Source organism: Sesamum indicum, linkage group LG6 (assembly GCF_026168435.1).
Source record: "Sesamum indicum cultivar Baizhima isolate 11 linkage group LG6, ASM2616843v1, whole genome shotgun sequence".
Taxonomy (NCBI): domain Eukaryota; kingdom Viridiplantae; phylum Streptophyta; class Magnoliopsida; order Lamiales; family Pedaliaceae; genus Sesamum; species Sesamum indicum.
In genome coordinates, this window is record NC_142662.1 from 15,701,027 (window position 1) to 15,714,968 (window position 13,942).

The 13,942-nt window shown below is 33.6% G+C and overlaps 2 protein-coding genes across 2 annotated transcripts; one reads left to right on the plus strand and one right to left on the minus strand.

Moving 5' to 3' along the window:
* Positions 1–310: 310 nt before the first annotated feature.
* Positions 311–1,486, plus strand: LOC105164461 (putative F-box protein At2g36090). Its single transcript, XM_011083111.3, has one exon. The coding sequence runs from the start codon at positions 380–382 to the stop codon at positions 1,484–1,486; it is 1,107 nt and encodes a 368-aa protein (XP_011081413.1). The 5' UTR covers positions 311–379.
* Positions 1,487–12,901: 11,415 nt separating this feature from the next.
* LOC148787852 (uncharacterized) lies at positions 12,902–13,522 on the minus strand. Its single transcript, XM_088881414.1, has one exon. The coding sequence runs from the start codon at positions 13,520–13,522 to the stop codon at positions 12,902–12,904; it is 621 nt and encodes a 206-aa protein (XP_088737540.1).
* Positions 13,523–13,942: the final 420 nt, after the last annotated feature.

Below are 13,942 nucleotides of genomic sequence, written 5' to 3' on the forward strand. Positions count from 1 at the left end.
AACTCATATATGAAAAGTGATAATACAGAAGATGAGAAGAAGTATTTGTGAAGGCGGAGTTGGGTGTTCATCATAGCACATGACCAGCTCTTTTTAGCTGTAACTGCGAAAGAAATATTCATGAACTGAAAAAGATAAAGAGATGAAGGTTTATTATTTCATGGGAAATTTGATCATTTGAGCCGGAACGGAATCTCTCCTAGCCGTGCTAAATTCCTACTCCTAGTTGCCGCAATCTCAAGCAGCCACATTTAAATGCACAATCTTTGACCAATTTCAAGAACTTATTATTTAAACTCCCCAACTTGATTCAACTCGTCCGCACAGCACCCAAATCCCAAGTCTTGAGAAACTTCGAGATTCTTGAAGGGCTCTTAGCATGGAGTTAGGCCCCGATCACTTCAGGTCTCTGAATCAGGATCTTCTAGTGGAGATCATGTCGAGACTTGACGGATCCACCCTTGCAGCCACCGCCTCCACTTGTACTGCCCTCCGGGATGCAGCTGGAGATGAAAGACTCTGGCAAAAGTTGTGCAATGAAACCTGGCCCTCAACATCAAATGGACAACTCCAATTCCAGATAGCATCTTCCAAGATCGGAAGTTTCAAGAGTTTGTACACTGACGCCTTTCCGTTGGTCTTGTACGAGGTGACGAGACGGGCTCCAAAACGTATCCCCACAGGCACCATACAGGACACCACTTCATCCCCTTGGGATTTCATTTCATTAATTGACATATATTACAAGGGACGCTGCATTTTCTCCAAAGTTGTGGATGGCATGATTGAAAGCATGTACAGAACGTGCAACAATGATTTCAGTAGGTTTTTGTGTTATCCCTTTAAACTAGATTTGCTGGACTTCTACTATCCTGTAGGAGCAAGTCATGAATTTCAAGATTTTGGCAGCACGGGAAACAACTTAACAAAATTACCTATGGCTGCCTTCACGGGTTATGAAGGAAGAGAAGACCTTTGCAATATGATTGTTGGAGACTTGCAACTAAGTTGGATTCTGTATGACAAGAGAAAAGGCAGGGCCGTCAACATCTCAAGCTGGAAACCTCGATCAATTTACAGGAATAACCCCCCAGAAGAAGGCTATGTAATCTGTTTTGGGTCTATCATACCCATAGAAGACAGTAGACTCCCTCACACTTTGGCTGAGTTCATCATAACGGTAAAATGCAAATTGATGATCAAACAAGGATGCATAAGATGGAGGGAAATAAGCTTGGTCATAAACAACAGTTCCGGATCACACCTTAACGGGGAGCAAAGTATGGCAGTCATGAAGCAAGCTCTCATTTGCCCCCGTAGTATAAATCACTACATGGTGGAATTGGGTTACCAACAGTTCTGCAAGCAGAAAATAGAAATGAAATTGAGACAGCAGCAAGAGGAGTCATTAGCTAACATAGCCTGTGCTGCAACGGCCATTGCAGCACTTCTTGGCATTTGCTATGCCTGTGCCACACTGTTGTAGCTGTTGTGGGACATTACTTAACTGCAGAGAAAAGCACAACATAACATGATAAGATTGTGTCGTGCACACTAACGGTTTTTGTGGTAGAAAATGGTCTTTTAATCATTTACAAGATCCACCAATTAATAGTCGCTACTGAAATTCTTTCAATGGGCAGAGAAGTGCAGTATTTATAAAAGTGAGAATAAAACAGATCATACAACAAGTTTTAACAATAGAATTAGGAAAAGATGCATTAAAGTTCATATTAACAGGAACAGTAGAAGTCATACCTTTTGTGTGGCTAATTGATGTTTATAATTCCCATGTTGTTCAAATAATCAATGGAGGTGAACAAAACAGAAGGATACAATGAAATGAAAAAAAGAAAAAAAGGAGGTTAAAGAGTAAACGTTGTAAGCCTACTCACAGATTAACTCTTCTATGAAGTCCCATGGACCATCAAGTTCTTAATTTTGAGTAACTACTCTGAAACTCAACTAGACTAATGTTGTTGATAATCATGGAGCTCTCAGTGTTGATTAAAGAGTGCTCTACCTATGATGCCAATAGATGCATCCGGCCACACTCCTGCTCAAGCTACTACCAGGTTTTGCACTTCCCAAAGCACTTCCCTCTCACAAGCTGCAAGGCCATTAATAACAAAGGAATCATTTTAATAAAATGCATGGCTTTTTCCCTATTAAAAGAAAAGATAAACAAAAAAGCAAGAAATTCTTATAATAAACGCCTTCATTTACAAACAATGATAATCATGCACTAAAGGTTATGGACAACCTTAGCAAACATGGAAGGAGCCAAGTGGGCAAATCACTAGCTGAGGCATATCATCACCTTATACAGATAACTGAATGTATTTGAACGCTAAGCCAGTCTCTCGTAAATGCTCGTTATATTCGGAGCTTTGAACTCACATAATCTAACCTGGCTAGATCTAGCTTATTACTAGATTTTCAGAAACTGTGATGGTGTCCAGCAAATTTACAACAGAACCAAATCTAGATAAAGAGTACACGAAAACAAAGGATAATCTCAGCCGGCAGTAGAATGCTATTTTCATTTAACCCAAAAGCAAAATTGAACATAAACTTCCACTCAAATTAGATACGCAAGTAATTGTTTTCTTCTTCCCCTTTCAACAAACAAACATGCTTTAAAGCTTTGTCCCAGACTGCATAACCATTACCGATTCCCTTCCATCAACTGGGTCACGCCAAACCTTTAACGCAAAGAGAAATCCATTTTTCAACAAAGACCAAATGAGAAATTAACAGCAAGCTCAAGCATGTACTCACCTACACATATATTTGAATTCCTCACTGGTGTTCAAGTAATCGTACCCCTCCAATCAAACTTTTTGAAGAAAAATATTCCTTTCTGAAGATGCAAGTAAGTTGCTCTTTCGTTTATCTCGTATGAATTATAGACCTAACTAATCAAAAAGCTGAACCCCAAAATCCACTAAAATTTATCAACTGCGAAATACAGCCCTACTTCAATTGCCCAATTTCCGCAACCCCCATTAAAATCAAGATAAATTTAATCATAGATTTATTAGATAGCCTTCTAAGTAGCAACACTGCGAGATATAATCAAAACTGAATCAATTTCTTTCCAAAAAGGACAAAAAAGAAAAAAAACATAACTGATATCTCGAGGAATTTCAGCATTAGCCTGAGCAAGCTGAACTTTTGGCTGCTTCATCAACTCCTCCGCTGAGAATTTCGACGATGATCCACTTGATGGTGAAGGGATTTATAGTCCATTCTTTTCTCTCTTTCTTTTTCTTTCTCTTTCCTCTAGTAAAACTTGACAGTAATTAGGTGTGCAGCTGAACTGCTTTTGTCTTTTTGCACAATAGTTGAATAATAAGAAAAATGCAAGAGCAACCCCTTTGATATGCTAAACGAAATTCCCTTATTAAAAAACAAATAATAATTTATTTTTCTATGTTTTTTAAAATATAACAATTTATCTTTCTATATTTTTCAATAGGGTAATTTACCTTCCTAGATAAGGAGGTAAATTGTTTCATTTTAAAAAGAACAGGAGGGTAAATTGTTATATTTTTTTCATAGAGAATAATATACTCATTTTTAATATCATAGGGGATAAATTGCTATGCACCCATTAAATAATTATGGGTGTTTGCTGTAACTTTTTGAATAAATTACACTTCATCTAAAATTGTTAAATATTAATTTATTATTCTAATTTTAAGAAATTTATGTTATGAATATTTAAAGAGTTCGTGGATGGTCATTTCCCATATACTTTATATTTTCTTATAAATTATAAATTTTGGGATCATCTTTTTTCATCACGAGACTTTTGATTGTATTTCAGGAGCCTATAAATAGGTCATTTTATTTTATATGATATGATATGGTAAAATGATATAAGAATGCTTTCTTCTTTCCTCTCAATTCTAATTCTCATATTGCTGTAAAATTTTATAATATGTCATCAGCATGAAAGTTTTACGTTTTCAAGAAGCTCCATCTAACCATCAAGAAGATCTTTGTAGTAAGATTTAATTTTTAAAGGTAATATCTCTAAAGTATTATATATAGTAAAATACTTCATTAATTACATTTATTTACATTAATTGTTGTCTATAATAATATCTTTTACATACATATGATATCTTGGTTTTGATATATGCATATCACAACTCTCTACTTATTAATTAATTTTTATCTATTGATTTAACAATATTGAATATTGTCTAACTTGTCATGTTGATGACAAAAGTGATAGATATATTATATAACTCATCTAGATATTGTGGACATTTTTTTTCATTTAAATAGAAAACTTGATCACTTGATCGGTGATGGAAGTGTTCGCAAGTAATTTCTTCATTTCTTGTTTAGTATTTTGAACTTTGCGATTAGTATGTTTTCGATGATAATAAAGAACTTATTTACATAATCTTTTTCATTAGTAGCATATTCTGATATTAGTTTTACAATTTTGTCATGTTTTAATTAATAATGAGTATCCATTTGGATAACGCTAACGTCAATAGTGACAATATGTGTCTCGCTGATTGTGCCACAAGTCACACAATACTTAAAGATAAAAAGTATTTCTTTTATTTAGTAATACAAGAAGTCAATGTTAGTACTATATTTGGTAGTGCAAAGTTAATAGAGGGCTCCGGAAGAGCTAATGTAGTGTAACCAGATGGAATACAATTTTATATTGATGATGCACTTTATTCCACCAAGTGTCAAAGAAGCTTTATAAGCTTTAAGGATATCCATTGAAATGGATATCATATTGAGACAACAAATGAAGAGAATATTGAGATCTCTATATCACAAATGTGATCTCGAGGAAGAAATGCATATTAGTACAATTGAAGTTCATGCTGTTGTAAATCAAAAGCTTATGAGTTATAATAAGTTTTTTGTTTGGCATGACCAGTTGGGTTATCCCGGATCAATTATGATGCAAAAAATAATTGAGAATTCAAATGGACATACATTGAAGACACAACAGATTCTTCAATCCAATAATTTCTCAAGTGCTACTTGTTCTCAAGAAAAGTTAATTATTCGACTATCACCAGAAAAAATAGAGAATAAATCTCTCACAATTTTGGAACGTATACAATGCGATATTTGTGGATCAATCCACCTAGCATGTGGACCATTTCAATATTTTATAGTTTTAATTGATGCATCAACTAAATGGTCACATGTGTCTTTGTATCATCTTCCAACTTGACGTGTGCGGGATTGCTTGCCCAATTAATTCGGTTACGAGCACATTTTCCTAACTATCCAATTAAGAAAATATGCCTTGATAATACTAGAGAATTCACTTCTCAAACATTTAATGACTATTGTATCTCTAATGGAATTGACGTTGAGCACCCTATAGCACATGTTCATACATAGAATGGTCTTGCAGAATCATTCATAAGCGCCTGCAATTAATTATAAGACCATTGCTTATGAGATGCTATTTTGCATGAAACAACACTAATTCTCATTAGGCCAACAAGTTACCACAAGTTTTCTTTTCTTCAATTGGTTTTTTATAAGAAACCTAACATTGCCCATCTAAAAGTTTTTGAGTGTGCTGTATATATCCCAATTGCGCCAAACAACACACTAAGATGGGTCCTAAGGAAGTTAGGAATTTATGTTGGATTTTACTCTCCATTCATAATAAAGTAGCTTGAACCATTAATTTAGTGCTTGATTTCTTAATTTTCATTTTGATTAGATTTCCCAACATTAAGTGGAGAGAGAGCAAGCAACTGAAAAAGAGAATTAGTTGGAAACAATTATCATTATCTCATCTAGATTCTCTTACTAATCAAGTGAATTGGAAGTTCAAAAGATAATTTGAAAAGTTTAGCTAATCAACTATCAGATGTGTTTAGTTACCTAAAAAGAGTAACTAAATCTCATGTTCCAGCTGCTAATACTTCGATAAAAACAGATGTCCCTGTCCAACAAGCTAATATTGCATATGAGCCTAAAGTATGCCTGAAGTGAGGTAGATCTATCAGTTCCAAAGATAAAAATCCTCAAGAAACAAAAATGAGCTATTAATCAAGATGGCCAAATTGAGGATACAACTTCAAAAAAGTCTCCAGGCATAATTACTGTTAGAATAGGTGACCAGAAAATCAATAATATTGATTGTTTTGCTATTTGTCGATTTTTATAAAGTAATATAATGATGAATAAAGTAAGTATTCCTCAATAGCTCATGTGTTTGTTGTGCTTACCACTTACATTGAACTATGTTTTAATGTTACAACAAATGCCAATAGATCAAAAGGTTAAACCCATAGAATTTGGGTGGGTATAGGTCGGCAGCTATGAAGCCAACTTCTCAGATCGGTTTGACATATTCCAAGTCGAAGATCTCTAGACAGGGCATCAAGAGTCCTATAGAGACTTGTGCTAAGTATTTTTAGTGGTGATTCATCGACATGAAACGTAGGTCGTCTATGCATTTTTAGTGGATTAATTGGCGACATAGTCGACTAACTGAATTGACTTGCGAGAATCATCGTATGGAAGCCTTGAGGGCTTGGTCGGTATGACTGAAATTCCCAATTCCATAATACGGGATTAGTTCTCGAACTTGAGAATCGCGTGGATACGAGGATTGTATCTTGTATTAGGCGTGATGTGATTGTATAATGAAATATGGTCATTATAAGTCTTGTTTAGTGCAGTTGGAGTATGTAACGAGGTCAGTGGATTCGAAAAAAAGAATCTATCCCCTATTAGTATGTGATATTGAAATTTCCTATGCACTCAGAGATGGTTTAAACTCTCAAAATTTTTGGACAATACGATTGATTGATTAAGGACGGATCCTTAATCAGATCAATAGAGTAAACACATCTTGAGTATCAAGCATAGTTGTCTAGTCAAGGATGAAAATCAACACCTAATTCCAAGGCCTTGGCTAAGGTCGGGAGATGGTTGATAGTACGACCGTACCCATATCAAACTTGGAGTCTACTTCATGCCAATATTCACATAGTCTCTAGGGCTATGGACTGTTGCTATACGATCACCCACGGTAACAAACCTAAGTCTGACTGGTGAGTGAACCTAAAGGGTCACACACAAATCATTGTTGAAGTGATGGAATTAATTTCGAAATAAACAAATTAATAAATTAGATTAAATTAATTCATGGAGAAAAATAAATGATTCGATCATTTATTTTGGATAATCCATTAGATGGATAGTCCAAGAATTTAATTGATTGAATTAATTAAATTTTGGGCTTACCTTATTTAAATTAATTGGATTAATTTAAAATAGACTTGAGCTAATTAATTTGTGGATTGGATTCATTAATTAATTAGTAGATGCATGGGTTTGACTAATAAATGAATTGGATCCATTAGTTAGTAGAGATTGGCTTAAATTAATTAGTTGGACTAATTAATTATTTCGACTTGATTAATCTCTCTCTCTTGGGGCAGCCAAAGCTACGAAATTTTCTCTATTTCTCCATGGTTTTGAGTTCTCCTTGAATCATATTCAAGTTAAGAACAAGAAACCATTTATACTAATCAATAGTGCAAAACAGCTTCGATTTCTTCCACCAAATTATCTAACCCTTTTTAAAAAGAGGGTTAGATCCATCTTCTCAGGGTGTGGTGTGAACTAGCTTTAGGGAAGTTCTACACTTGAACCGACTAAGTGAACGGATTTGGAGAAGGACTTGGAGTTAATTTGAGTAGCCAAACAAAAAATGACGAAAAGGTTTTTCTTGTGGTTAATTTTCTATTTTTTTCTCTTTATCCTTTACCACAAATAAACACATGTTTAATTTTATGTACTTCTGTATTTTATTTGCATCGAATGCCCGAGAATGATCAAAAGGTATAACCTTTTGATTCGATTTTTATTCCTTTAACATTTTAATTACCGTTATTTCACACTTCTACCACGTTTCTGGGTTGATCCCCTCCTTTTCAATTGATATGTCAGTTCCAGAAGAACCCCAAGTACCTGAAATTCATGAAAATGAAGAGATCTCTATAAATTATATCCTGAATCGAATATGTTCCAACAAAAATGAAGTCAACGTCGATGATGCTTTTGCATACAATGTAGCGCTCAATGTAATAAATGATAATAAGATCATGAACCAGAGTTTGTTCCGGAATTGATAACTGCGCAAATCGTCACGATTTTATAGTGATTTAATATTCCTTTTTTAGCCAAAATATTCCTAATCATGTGAATTTATTGCATATCCAACTAAAAAGGGATGATATGGGATAAACATGGCAAAATCAAGCTAAAATCAGAAATTGAAGGTATCAAAAAGGAAAGAAAAGATTTCAATACAGATTTGCTGATTTCATTAAACGTGCCCACGTTTAGTGATTTGGTCAACACGGATGAAGAAAGGAAAGGCGTGATTTCCACAAGAGAAAAATAGGAATGATGTGCTTAGATTTGGAAAGAATTCCTTAAAATATGTTATTTGTAATTTATTTACCTTTTTTGAACTAATCATGTACTTATTTCCCCCTACTTCTAGATTCGTAGGAGACTTTTATTATAAATAAGGGGGGTCTCTTCATTTGAAAGGGATCTTGGAAATTTAGTAGAATACTTTATTTTATTAGCTTATTTCACTCTCATACTCTCTCCTTTAGTTTTAATTTATTGCCGGTGTTAATGGAATTCCACTTCTTAGTGTGTTCTTCCATTAACATGTCCGGCTAAATTCTTTATTTTCTGGTTAAGGTATGGTGATTGCTTGATTCGTAGCATGTTGTGAGATCTAATCTGCTCTTTTTACACTTGTTAAATGAATATTCATGCTATTCTCTGTGCTTTTATTACAAACATATGATTTTTGAATGATATAGTCAATTGTTCATTATCAAGAAGGTTTGCTTAGCTAATTGAACTTTACAAATTCGTGTAATTATTATTTGTTTAGTTCAATGCTTAGTAGCAACATAGCATGATTAACTATGTCATAGTAATTAGTTATGTTATGGGGAATCATAGTTTAGTTTAGACGAATTATCATCGTAGGAATTTGTTAATTAGAATCAAGCTTTTCTAATTCTTAATGTTGTTAATAGATTAAATCTTGTGGATGTTCCCATGGTTGTCTGCTGATTAGGGATCTAGCCAACGGTCGTACCTTGGCTGATGAAAAGGTAAGGAAATGTGAGATTGTTAGGTCGTACCAACAACCATAATTGATTTATTCGTTTACATAGTGTTATTTTGCATCAATAATCAACTCACAAGAATCAAGTATGATCCTAGCTTTAATCGAAAAAATTCTCTTTCATATCTTCGTCAGGTAATTTCAATTATTTTCTAGTTTATTTAGTTTTTAATTATTTCTATTTGCCATCAAATCTCCCCTTATTATTTTTCTTTTATTAAAGAAATCAACTTAAAGCCAATCTCTGTGGAATCGACCCTACTCCCACTTTCACAAGTGTTGTAGGAATTATTTTTTCTGGTCTCGACACCCATCAGGAATGTAGACAAATAAATGATTGTCCAGATAGAAAGACACAATTGAGGCAGAATTAAACTCGCTTGCACAGCGAAAAGGTTTTGGATCTGTAGTCCGTACACCTAAAAATGTAAAACCAGTGGGATACAAATGTGTATTCGTGCGAAAACGGAATGAGCAAGGTGAAATTGTCAGATATAAGGTAAGACTTATTGCTTAAGAGTTTTCACAAAGTCCCGGTATTGATTATGAAGAGATTTACTCTCTTGTTCTGAATGCAACTACTTTTTTATACTTAACTAGTCAGGCAGTAATATATGGACTAGATTTGCATCTACTGGATCTCATTATGGCCTATCTGTATAGCTCACTTAATAGTGATATCTATATAAAAATCCCTAAAGGATTTCATTTGTCTGAAGCATACAATTCAAGTTCCAAGAATATTATTATATTAAATTAAATAAATTCCTATATGGGTTGAAGCAATCGGGACGAATATGATATAATCGTCTTAGTAATCATTTGTTGAAATAAGGGTATAAAAATGATCCTATTTGCCCATGTATTTTCATGAGAAGATCTGGAAGTGAATTCGTTATAATTGTAATTTATGTTAATGACTTAAACATTATTGGAACCCCATAAGAGCTTCCAAAGGCTATAAACTGCTTAAAGAAAGAATTTGAAATGAAAGATTTAAGAAGAACAAAATAGGGTTCAAGGTAATTTTGGTTTGGTATCTTTATGATTTTCTTGATTTGGTCCTCTAACTTTTTGGTATGGCAAATTGGTCCTTTATCTTTTAAATCTGCGTAGTTTTGATCCTTTAGCTAGATTAATGTTCATTTTGTCCTTCTATAGAAAAAGCCCTTATAGTCCGTACACATGCTCTTAGTTTGGCCCAATATGCTTCCGAAATAAAATTAACCCTCCATAAATTATACCTTATTTTGAACGTGTAGCGCCCCCTACTCGCTACATCTAATCATTTCTATTTCATCCTTTCTTTAATCAGAACTCATTTTATAAGTAATTCTCTTTCAACTCGTAAAATAAATTCTAAGTTATCAGCACAATATATATATCACAAAAGGTATTAGATATCACCAAAAGTTCATATTTACCTCCACTAGATGTCCTTATTTACATAACCTCAAGGAAAATCATATCACAACTTTAAATACAAATCCCGATAAAAACCAGAATATTTAACAACCCAATAATAAAAAACTCTAGCTTCAGAAGTCACGGCTGACCCACCTAATAAAGACGACGACACTGCTCAAAGTCCAATGTGGCTAATCAGTGTGACCTATCTCCTGAAAAGTACGCGGCAAGGAATGAACTGCCCACTCAATAAGTATAGCTGATCAATTTATATATATACACATGCAATAATTTCACGTACATGCAGTCACATTGACTAAAAGTCATTATCAATAGCAACATCAAATATAAGCAGTAATACCTACTCACAATTATAAATCAATCTATGACACAATATGCGACATTATCGTTTATTAGTTAAGGGCCCCACTTACTCTAATTGGTATACATCAGTCAATGATTTCGCCGGCCATCATCATATCATATACAGCACAGGATACCCGTTTTGTGATATCCCCACACTCTTTTACTCCAACTGTGTAGCAATATAGCACAGGACATCACAACAAACATGGTACCCCCACACCACCCCAGTGTGTAGCTAACAGCACAGGATATTCCCTGCTGCCCCAGAATACCCCGGTACCCTACGCGCCATGGTACCTAGCTTAAATCGTATATTTTTCATATCTCATTATCAATCACATTATCATCAATCACATTTTCATATACCATTGACTGTGTTCCCAACTAGGTAAGCATCATCTTTTATTTCAACTCACGATCGTCATTCTATTCTTTATAATAATCACTTCCTCAACAACAACTCCCAATTTGATTTCATCAACAATCAGTTATATAATTATCACATAATCATATCCCGCACATCTCTACATTACCATCACATATTACATAGTAACAATTTTACCAATATTATGATAATCTAACAAATAATCCACAACTAATTATATAAACAATCAATATACGAAAGCCACGCATAATAATATAAATCCAAATCCTCGTTCGCATCCAAGAAATCAATATATATTATATATACAATACTACACATATAGATATATATATATATATAAATCCAATTAGTTATACTTACCTTATATCCCAAAATGCTTCGATTTCACGAGGGACTGCTCAACCCTCTACCTTGTCGTCACGTCCTATAATAAATTATAATACGTATAATCAATATATTTATAGAATATCATAAACTCTAAATAAAATATTATATAACGTTCGTACATTTTCCACCAATCTTTTAATATTCTATTTATATTAAAGTCCAAACCCCTGTTCCACTTTCTTATAAATAACTAAATTTTCTAAGCTTCTCAAACATATATTTAATTTATCAACTAATTCATAAGAATTCATTTAATCAAACCCCATATATATTTATAACTATCATTTTTAATAACATTTGTAAATTATATTACCACTGAAACCTCATTTTCCTCTTTAATAACATAATATTTCTAAAATATAACTTCCGAAGTATTTCTATGAATTTTCTGTCAATTTATCGTTGCTATACAATTTAATTAAACAATAATATATAGAATTACATATTTGGTTAATCATTCCGATGAAATTGTGTAAATTAGCTATAGTAATAATTAAATCTAAAAAATCTAATATTTTAATTACCCAACTATATCATTTTTATAGCGATTGTGATATTTAATTTGACACTAATTTAAATAGCCAAAATCATAAAATACTCCGATTAAATAGTTCACCGCTCAATATAATCAACATTCAATAAATGAACTAATTGAATAATATAATTATATGAATTAATAAAAATTAAAAATGCAATTTCTTACCTCTGTTTTTCTTCCTGTTGTCCGAGAGAAAATTGCAATTTGTATAAAGATGTGTGTGTGTGCGTTGCTGTGTGTGTATGTGTGTGTGTTTTGTGAGTGTGTGTGTGTTTTAAAATGCGGAAAAGTGGAAAACCTCAATCAAAATCTCCCTCATTTTGTATATATGTATATATTACTAATATATATGAAATATTATTATTATTTTATATATTTAATTAAACTTTTCTCAAAATACCTATTACGTCCTTTCTAATTTTCTTAATTAATATAATTTGCCTCCAAATATTATAACGAACTTCAATTTGATCCGTTCAAGTTTTATTATATCCCAAATTTAATCTATAATTTATTTACTAATTAAATTTAAATTTTTAATAATTACCAATTAGTCTCCCAATTACGTGAAAAATTCTACGGACGTCACAATTCTCCCCTCCTAATAAAAATTTCGTCCCCGAAATTTAAGTAACTTACCCGCTTATTGGAATAAATAGGGATATTTCTCTTTTATATGCTCCTCAACCTCCCAAGTCGCCTCCCTCGGGGAATGATGACTCCATCTCACTTTTAGCATCGGTATATCTTTAATTCTTAATTTCCTTACATTTCTATCCAAAATCTCTGCAGGCTCCTCCACATATGTTAACTCCTCGGAAATCTCTATCTCAGGCTCACGAATAATGTGGTTAGGATCAGACCGATATCGTCGCAGCATCAAAAGATGGAAAACATCATGTATTTGTGACAACTCTGTTGGTAATGCCAGTCGATATGCCAGTTGTCTGATTCTTTCAATAATTTCATACGGCCCAATGTATCTCGGGCTCAGCTTTCCGTGCTTGCCAAACCTCAGAATTCCCCTCCAAGGGGATATCTTCAGGAAAACCTTATCACCTACTTCATACTCCATCTCCCTTCGGTGTTGATCAACATAACTTTTTTGTCGATCTTGTTCTGCCTTCAAACACTTTTTAACTACTTGTACCTTTTTCACTGTTTCCTGCACCAGTTCAGGACCTTCTAGTTGTCTTAGTCCTTCTATATCCCAACAAATCGGACTGCGACACCTTCTTCCATATAAAGCTTCGTATGGAGCCATACCGATACTAGAATGAAAACTGTTATTATATGCAAACTCCATTAGAGGTAGATGATCATCCCAGTTGCCCTTAAACTCCATTGTACAAGCTCTCATCATATCTTCAAGGGTTTGATCGTTCTTTCTGACTGCTCATCTGTTTGAGGATGAAATGCGGTACTGAAATGCAATTTTGTGCCCAATGCCATTTGCAAACTTTCCCAAAAGCGTGAGGTAAATCGGGGATCTCTATCTAACACAATCGATATAGGCACTCCATGTAATCTCACTATCTCAGAAATGTATAATCCAGCTAACTTATCCAGAGAATCAATTATTTGTACCGACAAAAAATGAGCAGATTTCGTCAATATATCCACAATTACCCAAATAGCATCATGCTTCTTGAATGTACGTGGCAACCCCACGACAAAATCCATA

Coding starts and splice junctions, on each gene's coding strand:
- LOC105164461 (XM_011083111.3), top strand. CDS start 380: ATGGAGTTAGGCCCCGATCACTTCAGGTCTCTGAATCAGGATCTTCTA.
- LOC148787852 (XM_088881414.1), bottom strand. CDS start 13,522: ATGGCTCCATACGAAGCTTTATATGGAAGAAGGTGTCGCAGTCCGATT.